The sequence below is a fragment of the Brassica oleracea genome, chromosome C7 (genome assembly GCF_000695525.1).
Source record: "Brassica oleracea var. oleracea cultivar TO1000 chromosome C7, BOL, whole genome shotgun sequence".
Classification (NCBI taxonomy): domain Eukaryota; kingdom Viridiplantae; phylum Streptophyta; class Magnoliopsida; order Brassicales; family Brassicaceae; genus Brassica; species Brassica oleracea.
The window spans coordinates 32,940,427-32,955,207 of record NC_027754.1 but is presented as its reverse complement, the minus strand read 5'-3'; the positions used below and the strand labels follow the sequence as shown (position 1 = coordinate 32,955,207).

Here is a 14,781-nt window from a genome sequence, read left to right as displayed (position 1 = left end):
AAAATAAGTTCAAAAATATATCATGTGGTTCTTTAAAACCTGGATAAAAAGATTATGGTAGCGTCTTAGAAACCAAACTAATATAGAACATCAAGAAAAAAAGTACGTGTCCAGGAACTTACATACGTGTGTTACAAAATCTGTCCTTTTATAGATTACGTTCCACAAACATTAATGTTACACTTGTGCTGAATTGCTTTCTATGTCCACGTGGATGGTAGAGATTCTTTGGTGAGGCTGTTTACACCAGATCATGACGTTAAGATGCAAACGGATGGGTTGCTTCAGAGAGAGATCGATTTACCATAGCGTAAACCATAACCCGTCTCCTACACCGGCGTTCTGCACTTTCCTCTCTCGCCTCTCGGCTTTGATCCGCCAAAGCCTATCGCAGCAACGGGCAATTTCAGGGCGGAATCTCTTACTGATGCGTATTATCGGATCCGGAGGGATCTCCCTTACTTCAAAGTGAACTACGTGACGACCATCTCCCTTGTGCTCGCGCTCTGGCTCCTCTCCCATCATTTCTCTCTCCTCGTTCTCATGTGACTATTCGGCGCGTGGATATTCCTCTTCCTATTCTGCACGTCTGATCAGTCGCTTGTTGTTCTCGAACTCGAGAAGTCGCCATGTCGATGGGTTTGTATGAGTTTGAAGACGATTCCAGATTTAGGATAAGATTTGTAGACGTTATGTAGATCGTAATGTTGCTTTAAGTTTCCGTGGGATTTCATCGTGGAGGTAGCGGCGCAAAAGGAAAATGGAAGAGGTAAACCTAACTCTATGTGAATTTCTAACAGATGTGATAAAATTGGGTTTCAGATTTGAGCTTTATTCGCAAAGTAATAAAAGCCCAGTGCAATAAATAAATTGAGCGACCCGGCAGAAAAGAAAAATCGAAAGTGCCTTACCATGCCGCCACGTTATGCGATTTTCCCTCTTCTCCAGAGTGACGTGGACGCAGGAGAAGGTACGTACTTCAACTTTATTTAATAAGATGTACTGACTCAGATTTAAAAATTGGTTCCGCTGATTTGATATCAATATCTTGAAAACCGGTTAACAAATATGTTTTTCAAGTCATCCTCTCAACTAAATGTCAAAATCAGACATCTTGGGTTATAAATTTTGAAGGCCTCCCTGTTTTCCACCATACCTGTAAACATAATACATGTTCTGCCATTCTGAACATGCGACTAGATATAAACAAATCACAAAACAAAAGAAAAATTGAATCACCTTAGGTCCTTAACAGTACTTACTAAAGTTCATAGTTCTTAAACGGTTAAACATAGCGCCATACTATAAAGTCTAACATCTGAAAAATAGTACAAAACCCTTATAGAGCGAGTAATGTAGTACGCTTGTAGGACTCCCACGTGACATCAGTTTACGTAAACACAAGCTGGCATGAGTTGGAAGCCTTGGCCACACTCTCCAGTTCCTTTAACCTCTCGAGTCTCTTTTCCGTATGAAGAATGTCTGTTCTGGAGAAGGTTGCCGTTTCCAAACGACTTGCGTTGCTTAGCATGTACTGAGCCACCTCTCTATCATCTTCTATATCCCCTTCGTAATTTTCCCAAACTAATGTCTCTAGACGGTTCACCAAACATTCAGCAACATACTTCGGTTGACTCCATCTGTTATAGGTGAGACGATCTAGGATCCTAAACCATTCCTAAACACAACAAGAGAGAGACACTACATCTTTAAAAACCTGAAACTGATCAGTTGGAAAATATTACGAGAGATGGAAACCTTGTAAATAATGCTTACACTAATGAGCTTGAGGACTTGCAAATTAGGAGAGCTATGGAGCATTAGCATCAACAGATTCCACCACTCTGGTTCATATGTATGTATCTCCAAACACACCAGCTGGTTGAAGATTCTATTAAACTTAGTCTACACATACATGAGGCAGTAATTTAGTACACAAACAATTTAATAACAACAAGAAACTCAAAAAAAAAAAAAAAACATTACCAGCTTCAAGGGGGATGCAATCTTCAAAGAAAGGCGTTTGACTGAAGTTAGAGATCCATGAATGTTCTCATAGACTACACTAGACACATCAGTAATATGTGCCTCCACCACCTCAGGTGTATTCTCAATCAGACAAGAGTCCTCATCTATTAACCCTTTAAGGTTCAGATATTTTAAATGAGGAGCATTAATCACAAATACTGTAAAATCTTCACTGTCAGAAATAAGTGTTAGATTCTGCAGGGATGGCACATGGATAGTGAAAGTCCCTAGATGAGGATGCGAAAACATCATAACCTCCAGATTTTCAAGAACAGAGCAGCCAGATAAAAGGTTAACAACAGATCCATCATCCTTGTAGCTCACATCAAAAAGGCTAAGAGTACGAAGGGCCTTGAGACAAACCGGAAACGGGACGTCTAAAAGGACACTAGAACCAAGCTTCAAGGTCTCAAGTGTCCTACAGTTGTACAAGCTTGTAGGAAACCTATACGGCTCCCAAGAGTAAACTTGGAGCTCCAACTCACGCACATGAAGTCCAAAAGCAACCCCCAGAAGCACTCCAATATCCATAGTGGAACCCCTTTCAAAATTCACTTCGAGATGCAAACTCTGAAGAACCGGAGCCTGATGTGAGAGCAAAAACCTGCAGACGTTATCTGAAAACCTCTCTAGATCATCTGTGCGTTCGTACCAAAACCTGAGCCTCGGCATCATCTTACACAGATAGCGCCATCGTTTGGACAACACACTAGTGGCTACGGCATCTTTTGTCGGAACAAAAGACAGTATCTGCAGAAGCAGAGCATCCGGCAGCTCACTGATCCTGTCTCTATTTCTCAAACATGAACTAGGAAAAATCCAAACAACAAAAGGAATCACGAGTTTATTCGGACCTTACATTTTAAGAAACCATAGAAGTAAGAAAACATACCGTCGTTTCAAATCCATTGGCAGAGAAAAGTTGAGCGTTATACCGCCAACATTAGGGTTTTCAAAAGCGGAGACGGAGACGGAGACGGTGAGGATTATGATAATCCCACTAGTGTTTTTAATAAGTAAACCAGTACAAAACCGGATAACAATTGAAACATCGTTCGGTTCGGTTTTGTATCACGAAAAACCGTGACTATTTCATGTAGGCCGGCTAGAACCGGTTTTTTTTGGTAGTTTAATTAACTCCAGATATATAGTATTTAATAGATCTAAATCGTACTATTAAATACCTTGTCTGATTCAAAAGAAACAGTTAATCAAACTTGTCAAAATAAGACAAGAGGTGTTTGACCATCGCACTGGCGGTCAAACCCAAATAATGAGAATCGCTTTCTTTCCCTGTCATCCATCTTTGACTTTTGACTCTTCTTCCCCATTACCCTCTTCTATCCGTTACGATCTCGCCACGTGTCGTTTCTTTCCCCTCGTATAAGTTCACCACGAGAGATATGCGCCGTTGGATCGTTCTTGCTTCCGTCTCTCTTCTCTGTTTTTTTTTTCTTAACGATCTGTTGTTTTTTGACCAAAACCTTTTTGTTTGTTTGTTTGTCTTTCTCTCTGCTGCCTTCCTTGAATGTGGTTGAACACATCCGTACGATACTTGAATCTCACTCTTTCTCCGAATCGTTTCACTGAGATTTCGATCCCGAGGAAGAACAGTCTGCGAATCCTCAGAGTTATTTTGATAAATTAGGGTTGATTTTTCAAGTGTGGGGTGATTATGATGAAAGCTTCGATTGGGAGGTTAAGGAAACTAACGTCGCATAAGGTCGATGCAAAGGAGAAAGGCGAGCTCGTCGCTACGGCACTTGTTGACGAACTCGCTCGAGCTGGCAAGGTAAATTTCAAAAAACCTCGCGAATTTTAATGTGGTTTCGAGGAATCGTGGAGAGATTTTACTAGGGTTTATGCGGCTGATAGTTAATTTGGAAGGAAAACAAATTCCTTGTTTGATCGAGTGAAGACTAAATTTAGAAACTTTTTTCTTTTCTGGTTTAGGAGTGAAGAACAAATTTAGAAACTTTCGAATTGGTAGCAAACCCTAGTGTAACACTAGTTAAGCTCAGATACACTAACTTGTGATGTCTCAGGATATGCATGACATGAGAGACTGCTACGATAGACTACTCGCTGCTGCTGCTGTTACGGCAAACAGTGCTTATGGTAAAACAAACATCCAATTTCATATATATATATATATATATATATTTTTTTTTTTTTTATGAACAGAAAAAAATGGTCTTACACTTCTTAATGCAATTTTTTAGAGTTCTCTGAGTCATTGGGAGAGATGGGTAATTGTTTGGAGCAAATTGCGCCTCATAACGACGAAGAAAGCAGTAAGCGCTTAATATTTTGTCCTATTGTACAACTTTTACTTCCCTATTGTGTATTGCAACATTGTTTTTTCTTCTGTAGGTAGAATCTTGTTTATGTTGGGTAAAGTTCAGTTTGATCTCCAGAAACTTCTTGACACATATGTAAGCTGTTCATTGTAATCACCAACTCTGTAATTTTTACTCTGGTGAAATCTTACATTTGTTTTTGTTTTTTGTTTTTACTCTTCAGCGTAGTCATATATTCAAGACGATTACGTCCCCATCAGAATCACTTCTCAATGACCTCAGAACTGTTGAGGTATAACCATAGTTTTCTACTTCTTGTTTTCAAGAAACGCTTTACTTGTTTGAGTTGTTTCTCTTATCCTTTTTTTTTTTTTTTTAAATGAGCAGGATATGAAGCAACAATGTAACGAGAAGAGGTTTGGCTTTTTTTTCACTAGTGAAGTTTTCATTTTGCAGTGTGATAAGTTGTGCGTTGAACATTTTCTATGCTTTTAAACTACTCAGAAATGTGTTTGAGATGGCGCTTGTGAAAGATAAAGGAAGGCCTAAAAGCAGTAAAGGAGAAAGACATATTCCTCCAGAGTCTCGACCTGCTTACAATGAGTTTCATGAAGAAGCAACGATGTGCATTTTTCGATTGAAATCTCTCAAGGAAGGACAAGCTCGTAGTCTCCTCACGCAAGCAGTCCGTCATCACACTGCTCAGGTAAATTTCAAACTAAATTACTTATTTATATTGCATTTTACATGGAAGTTTGATCTTCTTCTACTTCTTATGTGTTCTTAACTTTTTTTCTTCTGATGATGATTCTTTTAGATGCGTCTGTTTTACACTGGAATGAAATCGCTGGATGCAGTAGAGCGTCACGTAAGAGTTTCTGCAGAGAAACAACACATTGACTGTGATCTCTCTGTTCATGAGAACGAAGTGGAAGGTAGTAATGAGGATGATGATGATGATGATGGCCAATACAGTCACAGAGAAGGAGAACTCAGTTTTGCGTACAAAGAAAATGAGCGGAGGGTAGAAGCTGCTTCTATATCTCCAACATGGGGTTCAGTGAAGGTAAGTCGAATTAAAAATGACAAGAAACATGACTCTGCGGAATGATCTTATGCTCTCTTGTTTCTCTCTAGATGGACGATACAGACGACTCGTGTCCTCGTCCTTCTGTAACAAGAACATCAACGGTATGTCTTTTCCTATGATCTCCATAACCATTTGACATTTTTTGTAACCAAATTTGCTTCAACTGCGATAGTTTCATTGGTCATTCTAGGTAAATGCTGATCATAGAGAAGAGTACCCTCACAGGATGACCAGCTATTCAGCTCCGTTGTTCCCGGAAAAGAAAACAAAGACGAATCCATCTTCCAATGCTTACGTGTTACCAACCCCAAGCGATTCACGGTACTCAAACCCGGCTTTAAACCCGAGGCCAGCGAACCACAGCGTCGGAAACATATGGCATTCATCTCCGTTAGAACCGATTAAAAGCGGGAAAGACGCTGAAAACAACAGCATCTACGTCCGCCTCCCTCGCCCTTCTACAACAGACAAGCATCCTCATCAACAGCAAGCAGCTGTAAGATATGCATTTTCCGGACCAATCAAACCCTCATCATCAAAACCTGTCACCACCACAACCACAGACACGTTTCGTCCTCTGCCGACTCCTCCTGTACACCAGTCTCATTCTCCGAGAGCCTCCCCTACAGCTTCACCTCCTCCTGCGTCTTCTTCTTCCCCGAGGTATAACGAGCTTCACGAGCTTCCGAGACCACCGGGCCACTTTCCACCACCGCCAAGACGAGCCAAATCCCCTGTTCTGGTTGGTCACTCGGCGCCTCTAACCGGATGGAACCAAGAAAGAAAAAACACCGTTACTCTCGCTCCTCTGTCCACCACCAACATTGTGGCATCGCCACTGCCTGTTCCTCCACTGGTCGTTCCTCGGAGCTACTCTATACCTTCAAATAACCATAGAGCCGTAGCTCAACGAGCGGTCGGAAGGAACGAAGACGGAGTAGCATCCCCACCGTTAACACCAATGACCCTGTCTCGGCCGCTTGAGTCCACGGGAGTTGCTCAGACCAGTCCAATCAGAGGTAAAACACAACAAAAAAAAATGTTTATCTTTTTCATTGTTTACATAAAAGATATTTAAAATACATTTGTGAACTTTTATCATAAGTGTATTTCCTTGTTGTGGATTTATTGAAACCTCCATAGGTTATTAACTATCTTGCAGGAGTAGGAGAGCTGATAGAACGATGAAGCTACGGCGTCGCATTTGACCAAAACGAGAATCAGGAGAATCAGCATAAGTGAATATACTACTAGTCAGTATATATGTATAATTCTTTAGTTGGTTAATTTCGTTTTCTCTAATTTTTTTTGCCCTCACTTTTCCATTGTAAATCTGAAGCCTCTGTTCATTTTTCATCCCTTTAATATTTCTCTCTTTTTATATTACTGCGGTTTATGTCCGAGAGTTTTTAATATAATAAAAAAGAAACACAAGCGTAAACGCATACATTTATAATTATTTTAATTTAAAATCCGGAAAAAAATGGTAGAAGAAAATTATCACGTTGGGCTGATTCGATAGACATACGTGGCGGATATCTAGAGAGAGGAGAAGAACATAGTTTCGTCGTTCGTCAATGGAGATCTCTGCTGCGTCTGCTTCTCTAACTTTTTCTGGACTCGTTCCTCGTCTTCTTCCTCCTTTGGTCTATCCTCAAGCTCGAAGTGCACCGTTGCTGTCTTCTTCTGTTAAACTCATTTCTTCTCACAGACGTATAGCTCCGTCTCCGTGTCTCGCCGACCAGTCTGCTTCCACCGGTTAGTTTTTTCGAGCTCTAATTTGGTACTTTAGAGATGCGAACACTTGTTTCGAAGTGTTCGACGATATGTCTGATGCTGAACTAGTTGTGTGTTGTGTCCTGAATTTCTCTCACGATTAGTACTGTCTGCTCGAGAACTTGGTGAAACTGTACTAAATGTTTCTACCTGATTGAACCACGGGTTATCTTATCAGTTTATTGTTTTGTTGGGTAGGGGTCAATGTTGTTGATTCGGATCCCATTGATGCTGTTAAGGTGAGAGTTTTTATCACAGAACCTACTTTTTACTGATGTAATCAGCTTTGCTTCCTCTTAACCTGTTTCCGTCTAAAAACTCAGAGGAAAGCTATGGACATATCCCCTCAACTCAAAGGAGCTTCAATATTTCTGGTTGGTAAGGCCTCTCCCTGTTTTTAAAGAACTAATTGCTGACTTCGTAGGGATGAATACTTATGTGTGAGCTTTAACAATATGGTGTAGGGGTTAATAACCACATTAAAACCAACTTGGGCAAGCTTTTGGCTGAGTCATTACGATATTACTACTTTGATAGGTAAGGCACTCGTGTGTTTGATAGAATCTCTTCTGCTTCTTATTGTTTTTTGAGGACTTATATAGCTCTTGAGAATGCCCGGAATATCTGACATTCTCATTACTTAGCTTATCCGATGACTAGTGTTAATCTATAAGCTTTAAGGTTTAAGCTCTCTTTGTTTGTCCTATTTACCTCCATAAGACCATAACAGAGGGTTGCCACCTTAAGTCCTTAATCATCCTTGTCCTCTTTTTAAATTCACATTGAATATTTGTTAAGTCCGTTCACACTATTCCTAACCTCATTTTACTCTTATTGTGCAGTGATAATTTGATCGCAGAGGCGGCTGGTGGAAATGCATCCGTTCAATCTTTAAAGGAAGCCGATGAGAAATCTTTTATGGAATCAGAGGTAAATTATATCATTTGATCAAATGCATCCATTTCCGAAAGAGGTAGAGGATTGATCTCGACATCATTCTAAGTGCCACATAATGGTTTTTGACGATGACTCTTGTGATATATTTCTACAGATTGAAGTGCTGAAGCAGCTATCATCTATGGGTCGGCTTGTAGTTTGCGCTGGAGATGGTGCAGTCCAGAGCTTGACAAATCTGTATGTTTTTTTATAAGAAGCCGCAGTTGTTTCTCTCCCATTTCGAACTTTATAAAACATACACACTCTGCCTAGACTTTTAAAGTTCTCTTCTGTCTGCTTCTCGTTTGACCTTAAGTACTTGAACAGTGCGCTTCTAAGACACGGGATCTCCATATGGATCGATGTTCCTCTGGAAATCGCAGCTAAAGGAGATGCTCCCTTCAGCTCAGAACCGTCCCCTGAGGTCTTTCTTCTTACTTTCTTTCTCTCTGACCTGCTTAAAGTTTCTGTCGGTGTTATAACAAAGAAACCGAGTTTCATGATGGAAACAGTTGTTTGACGCATTGAAAGCGAGTTACGAAAAATCAAGAAAGGGTTACGATACAGCAGATGCAGTTATTTCCCTTGAAAGTAAGAATCTATTCACAAGTCTCTAAATATAACCTTGATCGTTTCAGTATATGAGTCATGCTACTTTTTGTTCTTTGAACCAGGAATAGCTACAAAGCTGGGATGTGAAGACTTGGAAACAGTAACTTCTGAAGAGCTTGCTTTGGAGGCAAGTCTTAATACTTTATGATTATTATTATTAAACATTTTGACTTATGGTTACAACTGTGAAAAGTTTTCTGAAAGAATATGTTGTTCTTCAGGTCCTGAAAGAAATAGAGAAGTTGACGAGAGTGAAGAAAATGATGGAAGAAGCTTCTCGGCCTTTCTAGGTTCATATTTACTATCCATGCATCGCAAAATCTGTGAAATTTGTTTAGGGTTTCTATCATGTTGTAAATGATGGACATATATTAGGCATTTTTTGCGTAAAATGTTGGTAGTGTTTCGGCGTTTATGCTATAGATGCTGCACGCATTGGATGGAGGAGAAACATCTGACGTCTCTATCACGTGAGATCACGTGTTTGGCTTATTCTATCTGATCCACTAGTAAGTGGGCCTAATAATATCTGCGGCCCACTAAGGGATAAGAGCGTGAAACAGAGAAAGTGCAAAAACAAAAGCTCATCTCAGTTCCCAACAGCTTTCTTGTCTCGTCGTCCTTTTTATAAAAAAAAAAAACATATTTTTGTGTCTGTTCGTTGGAGGCGCAATAGTTGGTAAAACAATAAAAACGGTAATAATGGTAAAAATACAAAAGTAGTAGAAGAAAAGCGTATTTTTCATGCCAAACTTGTAGTTTTCTCCTTTAATCAAAAGAAAAAAGAATGTATATAGTGTGTAATCAAATCGTATCTCGAGAAATACAAAACGTAATGAGAAATGTAATGGCGACTGAGTTAATTGGGATTTGTTTATAAACAGACGCAAAGATAAGGGGGAAAGGAACAAACCTCTCTCTGCCTCTTTCTCTCTCTCTCTCTCTCACCCCTTCCTTCAGATTCTTCCTCGTCTCTAAAACTTTTTTCTATCTCTTCTTCTGGATTCATCTTGTTCGTTTCTATTCCCAGTTTGATTCTGATTAATCGATCCATGTGAATGATTCCATCTGAAACGTTCTCTTGAACAGATTGTATTGGTGCGTTGTTGTTATATCCGACTTTTTCTGGACTTCTGTTTATGTCTTTTTTTACCTTGTTTGATTAGTTTGAGTTATGTGGTTGCATCGGTGTTTGTTTTCGATGATTTTGATGGTGATGATGAGCTGGTTTTGTTTTCTGGGGATTTGTCTTATATGAGAAGCTTTTGAAGTATTTATTGATCAGATTGATTTGTTTTTTGTTTTTTACGCCGTGGTTCATGGTGTTGCGTTCATGATCATCATATGTTTGATCACTTTATTGTTGTTATGTTTGATCATTTGTATATTTTTGCTCAATACTTATATACGTGTCTTGTAGTAATGATGTCTGCTTGAAAATTTCACACTGAGAAATTGCGAGGATGATTTTGGTTTAGCTCAAGTTATTATGTTCTTTGTATATTTTTATTTCTGAATGGCTGGTATTGGTTGCTCTCTTCGTCTTTCTTAAAACTTTAAAACATTTGTTAAAAAAATTACTTTGGCTATTATTGTGAATGTGTCCGGGTCTTGATTTTTTTTTTTTATCGTATACCTTCTTAAAAAACTGGAACTGTCAGCCTTAAACGTCTGCAATTGTGCTATAATTATGCTTTAAGCTTTAAGAGTCTGTCTGACCAACTTTGGCTTTGTCCTTTATTGTTTTTGATATGTAATTGATTATGTATCTCTGTCTAATTCGTTTCAGGAAAGTGTAACTGCAATGAACTCTGTATCTTTCACCCTCAAATTCCATACAGCTCCAGGACGCTCTGACATAAACCACTGTCGAATAAATTTCAAGTGTTTAGTTTCTTGTATGCGGGTTGCAATGCACGACTTGTGGATGCCTGTCACTGATACATAGTTCTAGTTTCAATTTGTTTCACTAGAGATAGAGGTAGTATTGTTGTTATTGCAAGGCTTTGGTAGGAGATTTCCAGATAAAGTAGGGATTTGGAAACTGTCACTTCACAAGTTCCAACAAGGTATCCACCACCCTTAGGGGACCACAACTTTTTATTTGATAAAGTCCTTTGAGCATTGGCTATGGGTCTACCACAGACTGCTTCAAGTGAACAATCGAATGAAGCTTCGTCTGCTCCAAGCTCCAGCCTTTCGCAAAGTCTGCCTTTGTATTCCACTTCCCATGATTCAGATGGCCTTAACAGAGGGAGCGACCAAGGCATTTGCTCTTCCATTGGAGAATTTGATAGGAAGACATCATTGGAGCCTCTGGAGTTCACTGATGATCAGCCTAGATTCCATTCTACCTCATCTAGTAGTGTTAGTTCAAGTCTAACTGGAGCTAGAAGGATAGTTGGTTTTGCATCAAGCGAAACCAGCTCACTGGACAAGGAAGCTGTTGATCACTCTCTGTCGTCATCCACCGTTGGAGTCACAGGAGCAGATATTGGTGGAGCGTTGGTCAGGAAACGAGTACTCTCCCCTCTTAATACTCTCTTCCCTGTAAAATTCAGAGGTGACCTGCTTGATATCAGCAGTATCAACCACCAAAAAATTACTTATTCTGGTCTCTCTAGTGGGCTCCCCGGTTCTGTCGCACAAGATCACACAAAGGTTAACCTCGCTGGTAGGTTGGATCTCTCCACCACTCCTACAGCCACATCTACTCACTGGGAATGGAAGAACGCCTCGAACAGTAGCAGACTCTCCTCCATGGTCTTCACTGACGGTCCACTGCTAGACTCTGCAGACCTCCACCGACCCACAAAAGGTGAGGTTTGCTTATATTCACCAGTATATGAAACCTCTGCTACATCCAATAGGACCTCACCTTGTGATAAGGATATATCCGCCTCTCCACCGCTCTCTCTCTCACCGCTTGGTCCGAAGTTTTCTGAGAGAATCAAAGCTGGCCAAAACGGGAAGATAGTGGAAGAGTTGAGGAATATCAGTGAAGAAGCAGAACTAAGAATCGACCGTAGATTGTTTGATGATGCGTATGCTCTAAGGAGAGCGTTTTCAATGGAGAGAGGTGTTGAACCAACTCCTTCATCTCCGTGCAGAAGGTTCAGTAGAAGCTTGAGTGGACGCCCCATTCAGAGGTCATTGGTTGGTTCTTTCGAGGAGTCGTTGTTGACAGGAAGATTGTCATGCGGGACAACAAATCAGGTTTTTTCATCTTTAACTTTGATGCTTTGATGACTCATCAACAAAGTTAACTCATGACTTTCTGCTGTTTCTTTCTGTGCAGAAGATTGACGGTTTTCTTGCGGTTCTTAGTATAGCTGGGGGAGACATATCTCCGAAATCACAGAAGCTTCCGTTCTCAGTAACCAGTGTTGGTGATGATTGCGTCTTGCTATACTATGCCTCCATAGATCTTGGTGGAGGATCTAAATCGAACAAGTTCTGGAGCCAGAAGTTGAAAACAAGTCCAATCAACTTTGATGCTCAGAGCTCCTCCAAGAGCCAACTAAGGATCCCCATGAAGGGTCGGATTCAACTGGTATACATATCCTTTTTCTTTATTTTTTCCTTGTGCATCTGGTATTGATACTATTTCATTATAAATGTTGTGGCTAAAAACTCATCTGAGTGGTGGTTGAAAGTGTTTCCAAATACTCATTGCTCTTTGTGCAGGTTCTTAGTAATCCTGAGAAAACACCTCTTCACACGTTCCTCTGTAACTATGACTTAACTGATATGCCAGCCGGAACAAAGGTAATATTGAACATAAAAACATTTTACTCGTAGCCCTTCAAAGCAAACACTCTCTTCTTTTTGACTTGTAGAAAAAAAAAACTATATTTTTTTTTGTGTTGAAGAAAGAAGAATCATATAATGTACTTGCTATAGCCTTAAGAGCAATAGTATAGCCTCTAGGAAAGCTTGGCATAAGGTCTGGAGAAAAAAACTCAGTGGTGGTTTCATTTCCACTAGTTGATCTACCTTTTTAACTTCATTGTTGCATGTTCTGTTGTATGTGAAAAACAAAATAAAAGAAGTTTGAACATTAGTTTTCTTTTGTTTAACTGGGTTTCTGTGGGGGTATTATACAGACTTTCTTGCGCCAAAAGGTTACTTTGGGATCATCTAATCCAACCAGTGAATCAACGCAAGAGAACACTAGAAAAGCCAGAAGCTGTGCAAAAGAGAACAAAACAGATTGTGAAGGATCTGATTCAGTGGAAGGAGATGAGAAACCTGATGAGTCCCACGAAAGTGAGAAAAGATGTTCAAAATCTTCCAAAGAATGTAACGGTGCTTCTGGTGCTCTACGGTACGCTCTTCACCTGAGGTTTATCTGCCCATCACCCAAGAAAGCTTCAAAGAAACCTGATAATGACGACACCACGGGGCAAAAGAAAAACTTGGATTCAGATGGGAAGAGGAGATTCTATCTGTACAACGACTTGAGAGTCGTGTTTCCTCAACGCCACACAGATTCAGATGAAGGAAAGGTAACGTTTGAGATTTTTCCTTCTGATTCTTGACCAACGTTTTAAGTTTTAATCAGTTTTTTTTTTTTGGTTCGTCTTTGTTTTGTTGCAGTTGAATGTGGAGTACCATTACCCAGAAAACCCAAGATACTTCAACATCACAGACTAAGTTTTTCAATGGTTGTATTTCGTTTTCTTGTCTAAGAAGAAATCAATGGGCTTATTTGTACATAACCCCATGGCTTTGACACAACGTTGTACAGATTCAGGCCTTACATTAACTATTACTCTTTGTCTTTTTTCTTCCATCCAACAGATAGGATCGGATCAATGTTCATGGCCCCATGAGTTCCTTGACCAGTAACATCAAGTATAGAAATTGTGATATGAAATCTGAAATGATATCTCATCAGCTGACATAATAATCATTATGGAATTAAATAAATTCTTATCAAAGCACAATTTTATTTTTGGAATTAAATAAAATTCTTTTTATATTAGATAGTGTACATGTCCGAGCACATTTATCTGAAAAAATGAAACACTATGGAACCTATATCTCTGGAGTTAAAAAAACTGAAACCCAACCAAAAACTGAATAGGTTTCTGAACTTTTAAATCCTACTATATATTAACTGAGAAGTCACTTAATTGACTTTTGCTTAGATGTCATTCATAGGTGAAGTTTAGAATTAATTCTCTTAATTTGATTGGTTGTTGATATTTGAATTTTTATTTATTTAATTAAAGTTTTAAAAAGGAAATTAATCCTAGAACTACTTAATCTAATCTATTTTACTATACAAACAATTAAACATTTTAAAGTTGGAAGAACTAACATAATTTGTTTATATAAACAATTAAATATCATAGATTACATTATAGAAATTTAAAATATACATATAAATAAATATGGTATGATAAAAATAATTATATAAACGATTTTAACATATTTATATTAATAGTGGATACAATAAATTATAGATTACAGAAAACTAATAAACCTAAACCTAATAATATTTTCTTATACTCACTATATATATTCTTTTTTCTAAAATGTGTCCAATAAATGTAGAACAGTCAAATATACAATTTTAAAAATATTCAGTCATTTTTCAGTGACAAATGTTGATTGTATAGTTGAGTTATTACTTTCAAAAATGATTAAAGTATTTGTATATTTAAAAATAGAAAAATATATGGTAAGTATTTTAAAATAATATTAATAAATGAAAATAATTATTATAATATAAAACTGAAATATTGGAACATTATACTAATACAAGACTAAAGTTAATATACTCTATTAATATAATTCTTATAGCTTTGATTATAATAAAATTATATGGTAAATTATTTAAAATAATATTAATCAATGAAAAAGTTTATTGTAATATATAAATTGAAAATCAGAAATAATATACTAATACAGGACTAGAGTTAAGACTCTATTGACATTGTTTTGATTATAATAAAATTGACATGCTTATTTTGTAAGAGGAAAAAAGAAAGAATACATATATAAAACATCAGTGAAGAATAAAAAACTTAT

At 38.3% G+C, this 14,781-nt stretch overlaps 4 protein-coding genes across 8 annotated transcripts; 3 read left to right on the top strand and 1 right to left on the bottom strand.

Moving 5' to 3' along the window:
• Window positions 1-1,211: 1,211 nt before the first annotated feature.
• On the bottom strand, window positions 1,212-3,005 carry LOC106302270 (F-box/FBD/LRR-repeat protein At3g26920-like). Its single transcript, XM_013738813.1, has 4 exons — window positions 2,921-3,005; window positions 1,987-2,836; window positions 1,777-1,905; window positions 1,212-1,678 (listed from the first exon to the last, which is right to left on the bottom strand). The coding sequence occupies exons 1-4, from the start codon at window positions 2,935-2,937 to the stop codon at window positions 1,391-1,393; spliced, it is 1,284 nt and encodes a 427-aa protein (XP_013594267.1). The 5' UTR covers window positions 2,938-3,005; the 3' UTR covers window positions 1,212-1,390.
• Window positions 3,006-3,495: 490 nt separating this feature from the next.
• On the top strand, window positions 3,496-6,857 carry LOC106306668 (uncharacterized protein At2g33490). 2 transcript variants are annotated; one of them, XM_013743369.1, is made up of 11 exons: window positions 3,496-3,820; window positions 4,074-4,146; window positions 4,251-4,322; window positions 4,402-4,463; window positions 4,552-4,620; window positions 4,716-4,744; window positions 4,833-5,034; window positions 5,146-5,394; window positions 5,466-5,519; window positions 5,609-6,437; window positions 6,562-6,788. In XM_013743369.1, the coding sequence occupies exons 1-11, from the start codon at window positions 3,704-3,706 to the stop codon at window positions 6,567-6,569; spliced, it is 1,764 nt and encodes a 587-aa protein (XP_013598823.1). In that variant the 5' UTR covers window positions 3,496-3,703; the 3' UTR covers window positions 6,570-6,788. The 2 variants fall into 2 exon arrangements, with proteins under 2 accessions (XP_013598823.1, XP_013598822.1); XM_013743368.1 differs by having other exon boundaries at window positions 3,497-3,820; window positions 6,581-6,857.
• A 51-nt stretch (window positions 6,858-6,908) lies between these two features.
• Window positions 6,909-9,399, top strand: LOC106306669 (probable inactive shikimate kinase like 1, chloroplastic). 3 transcript variants are annotated; one of them, XM_013743373.1, is made up of 11 exons: window positions 6,909-7,176; window positions 7,393-7,433; window positions 7,518-7,572; window positions 7,659-7,731; window positions 8,037-8,124; window positions 8,246-8,328; window positions 8,458-8,554; window positions 8,643-8,721; window positions 8,805-8,869; window positions 8,964-9,032; window positions 9,166-9,399. In XM_013743373.1, the coding sequence occupies exons 1-10, from the start codon at window positions 6,996-6,998 to the stop codon at window positions 9,030-9,032; spliced, it is 831 nt and encodes a 276-aa protein (XP_013598827.1). In that variant the 5' UTR covers window positions 6,909-6,995; the 3' UTR covers window positions 9,166-9,399. The 3 variants fall into 3 exon arrangements, with proteins under 3 accessions (XP_013598827.1, XP_013598826.1, XP_013598825.1); XM_013743372.1 differs by having other exon boundaries at window positions 9,144-9,234; XM_013743371.1 differs by having other exon boundaries at window positions 9,118-9,234.
• Window positions 9,400-9,629: 230 nt separating this feature from the next.
• LOC106306589 lies at window positions 9,630-13,589 on the top strand. 2 transcript variants are annotated; one of them, XM_013743257.1, is made up of 6 exons: window positions 9,630-9,840; window positions 10,532-11,958; window positions 12,044-12,295; window positions 12,430-12,510; window positions 12,849-13,250; window positions 13,342-13,589. In XM_013743257.1, the coding sequence occupies exons 2-6, from the start codon at window positions 10,873-10,875 to the stop codon at window positions 13,396-13,398; spliced, it is 1,878 nt and encodes a 625-aa protein (XP_013598711.1). In that variant the 5' UTR covers window positions 9,630-9,840; window positions 10,532-10,872; the 3' UTR covers window positions 13,399-13,589. The 2 variants fall into 2 exon arrangements, with proteins under 2 accessions (XP_013598711.1, XP_013598710.1); XM_013743256.1 differs by having other exon boundaries at window positions 9,642-9,840; window positions 12,041-12,295.
• The last annotated feature ends 1,192 nt before the right edge of the window (window positions 13,590-14,781 follow it).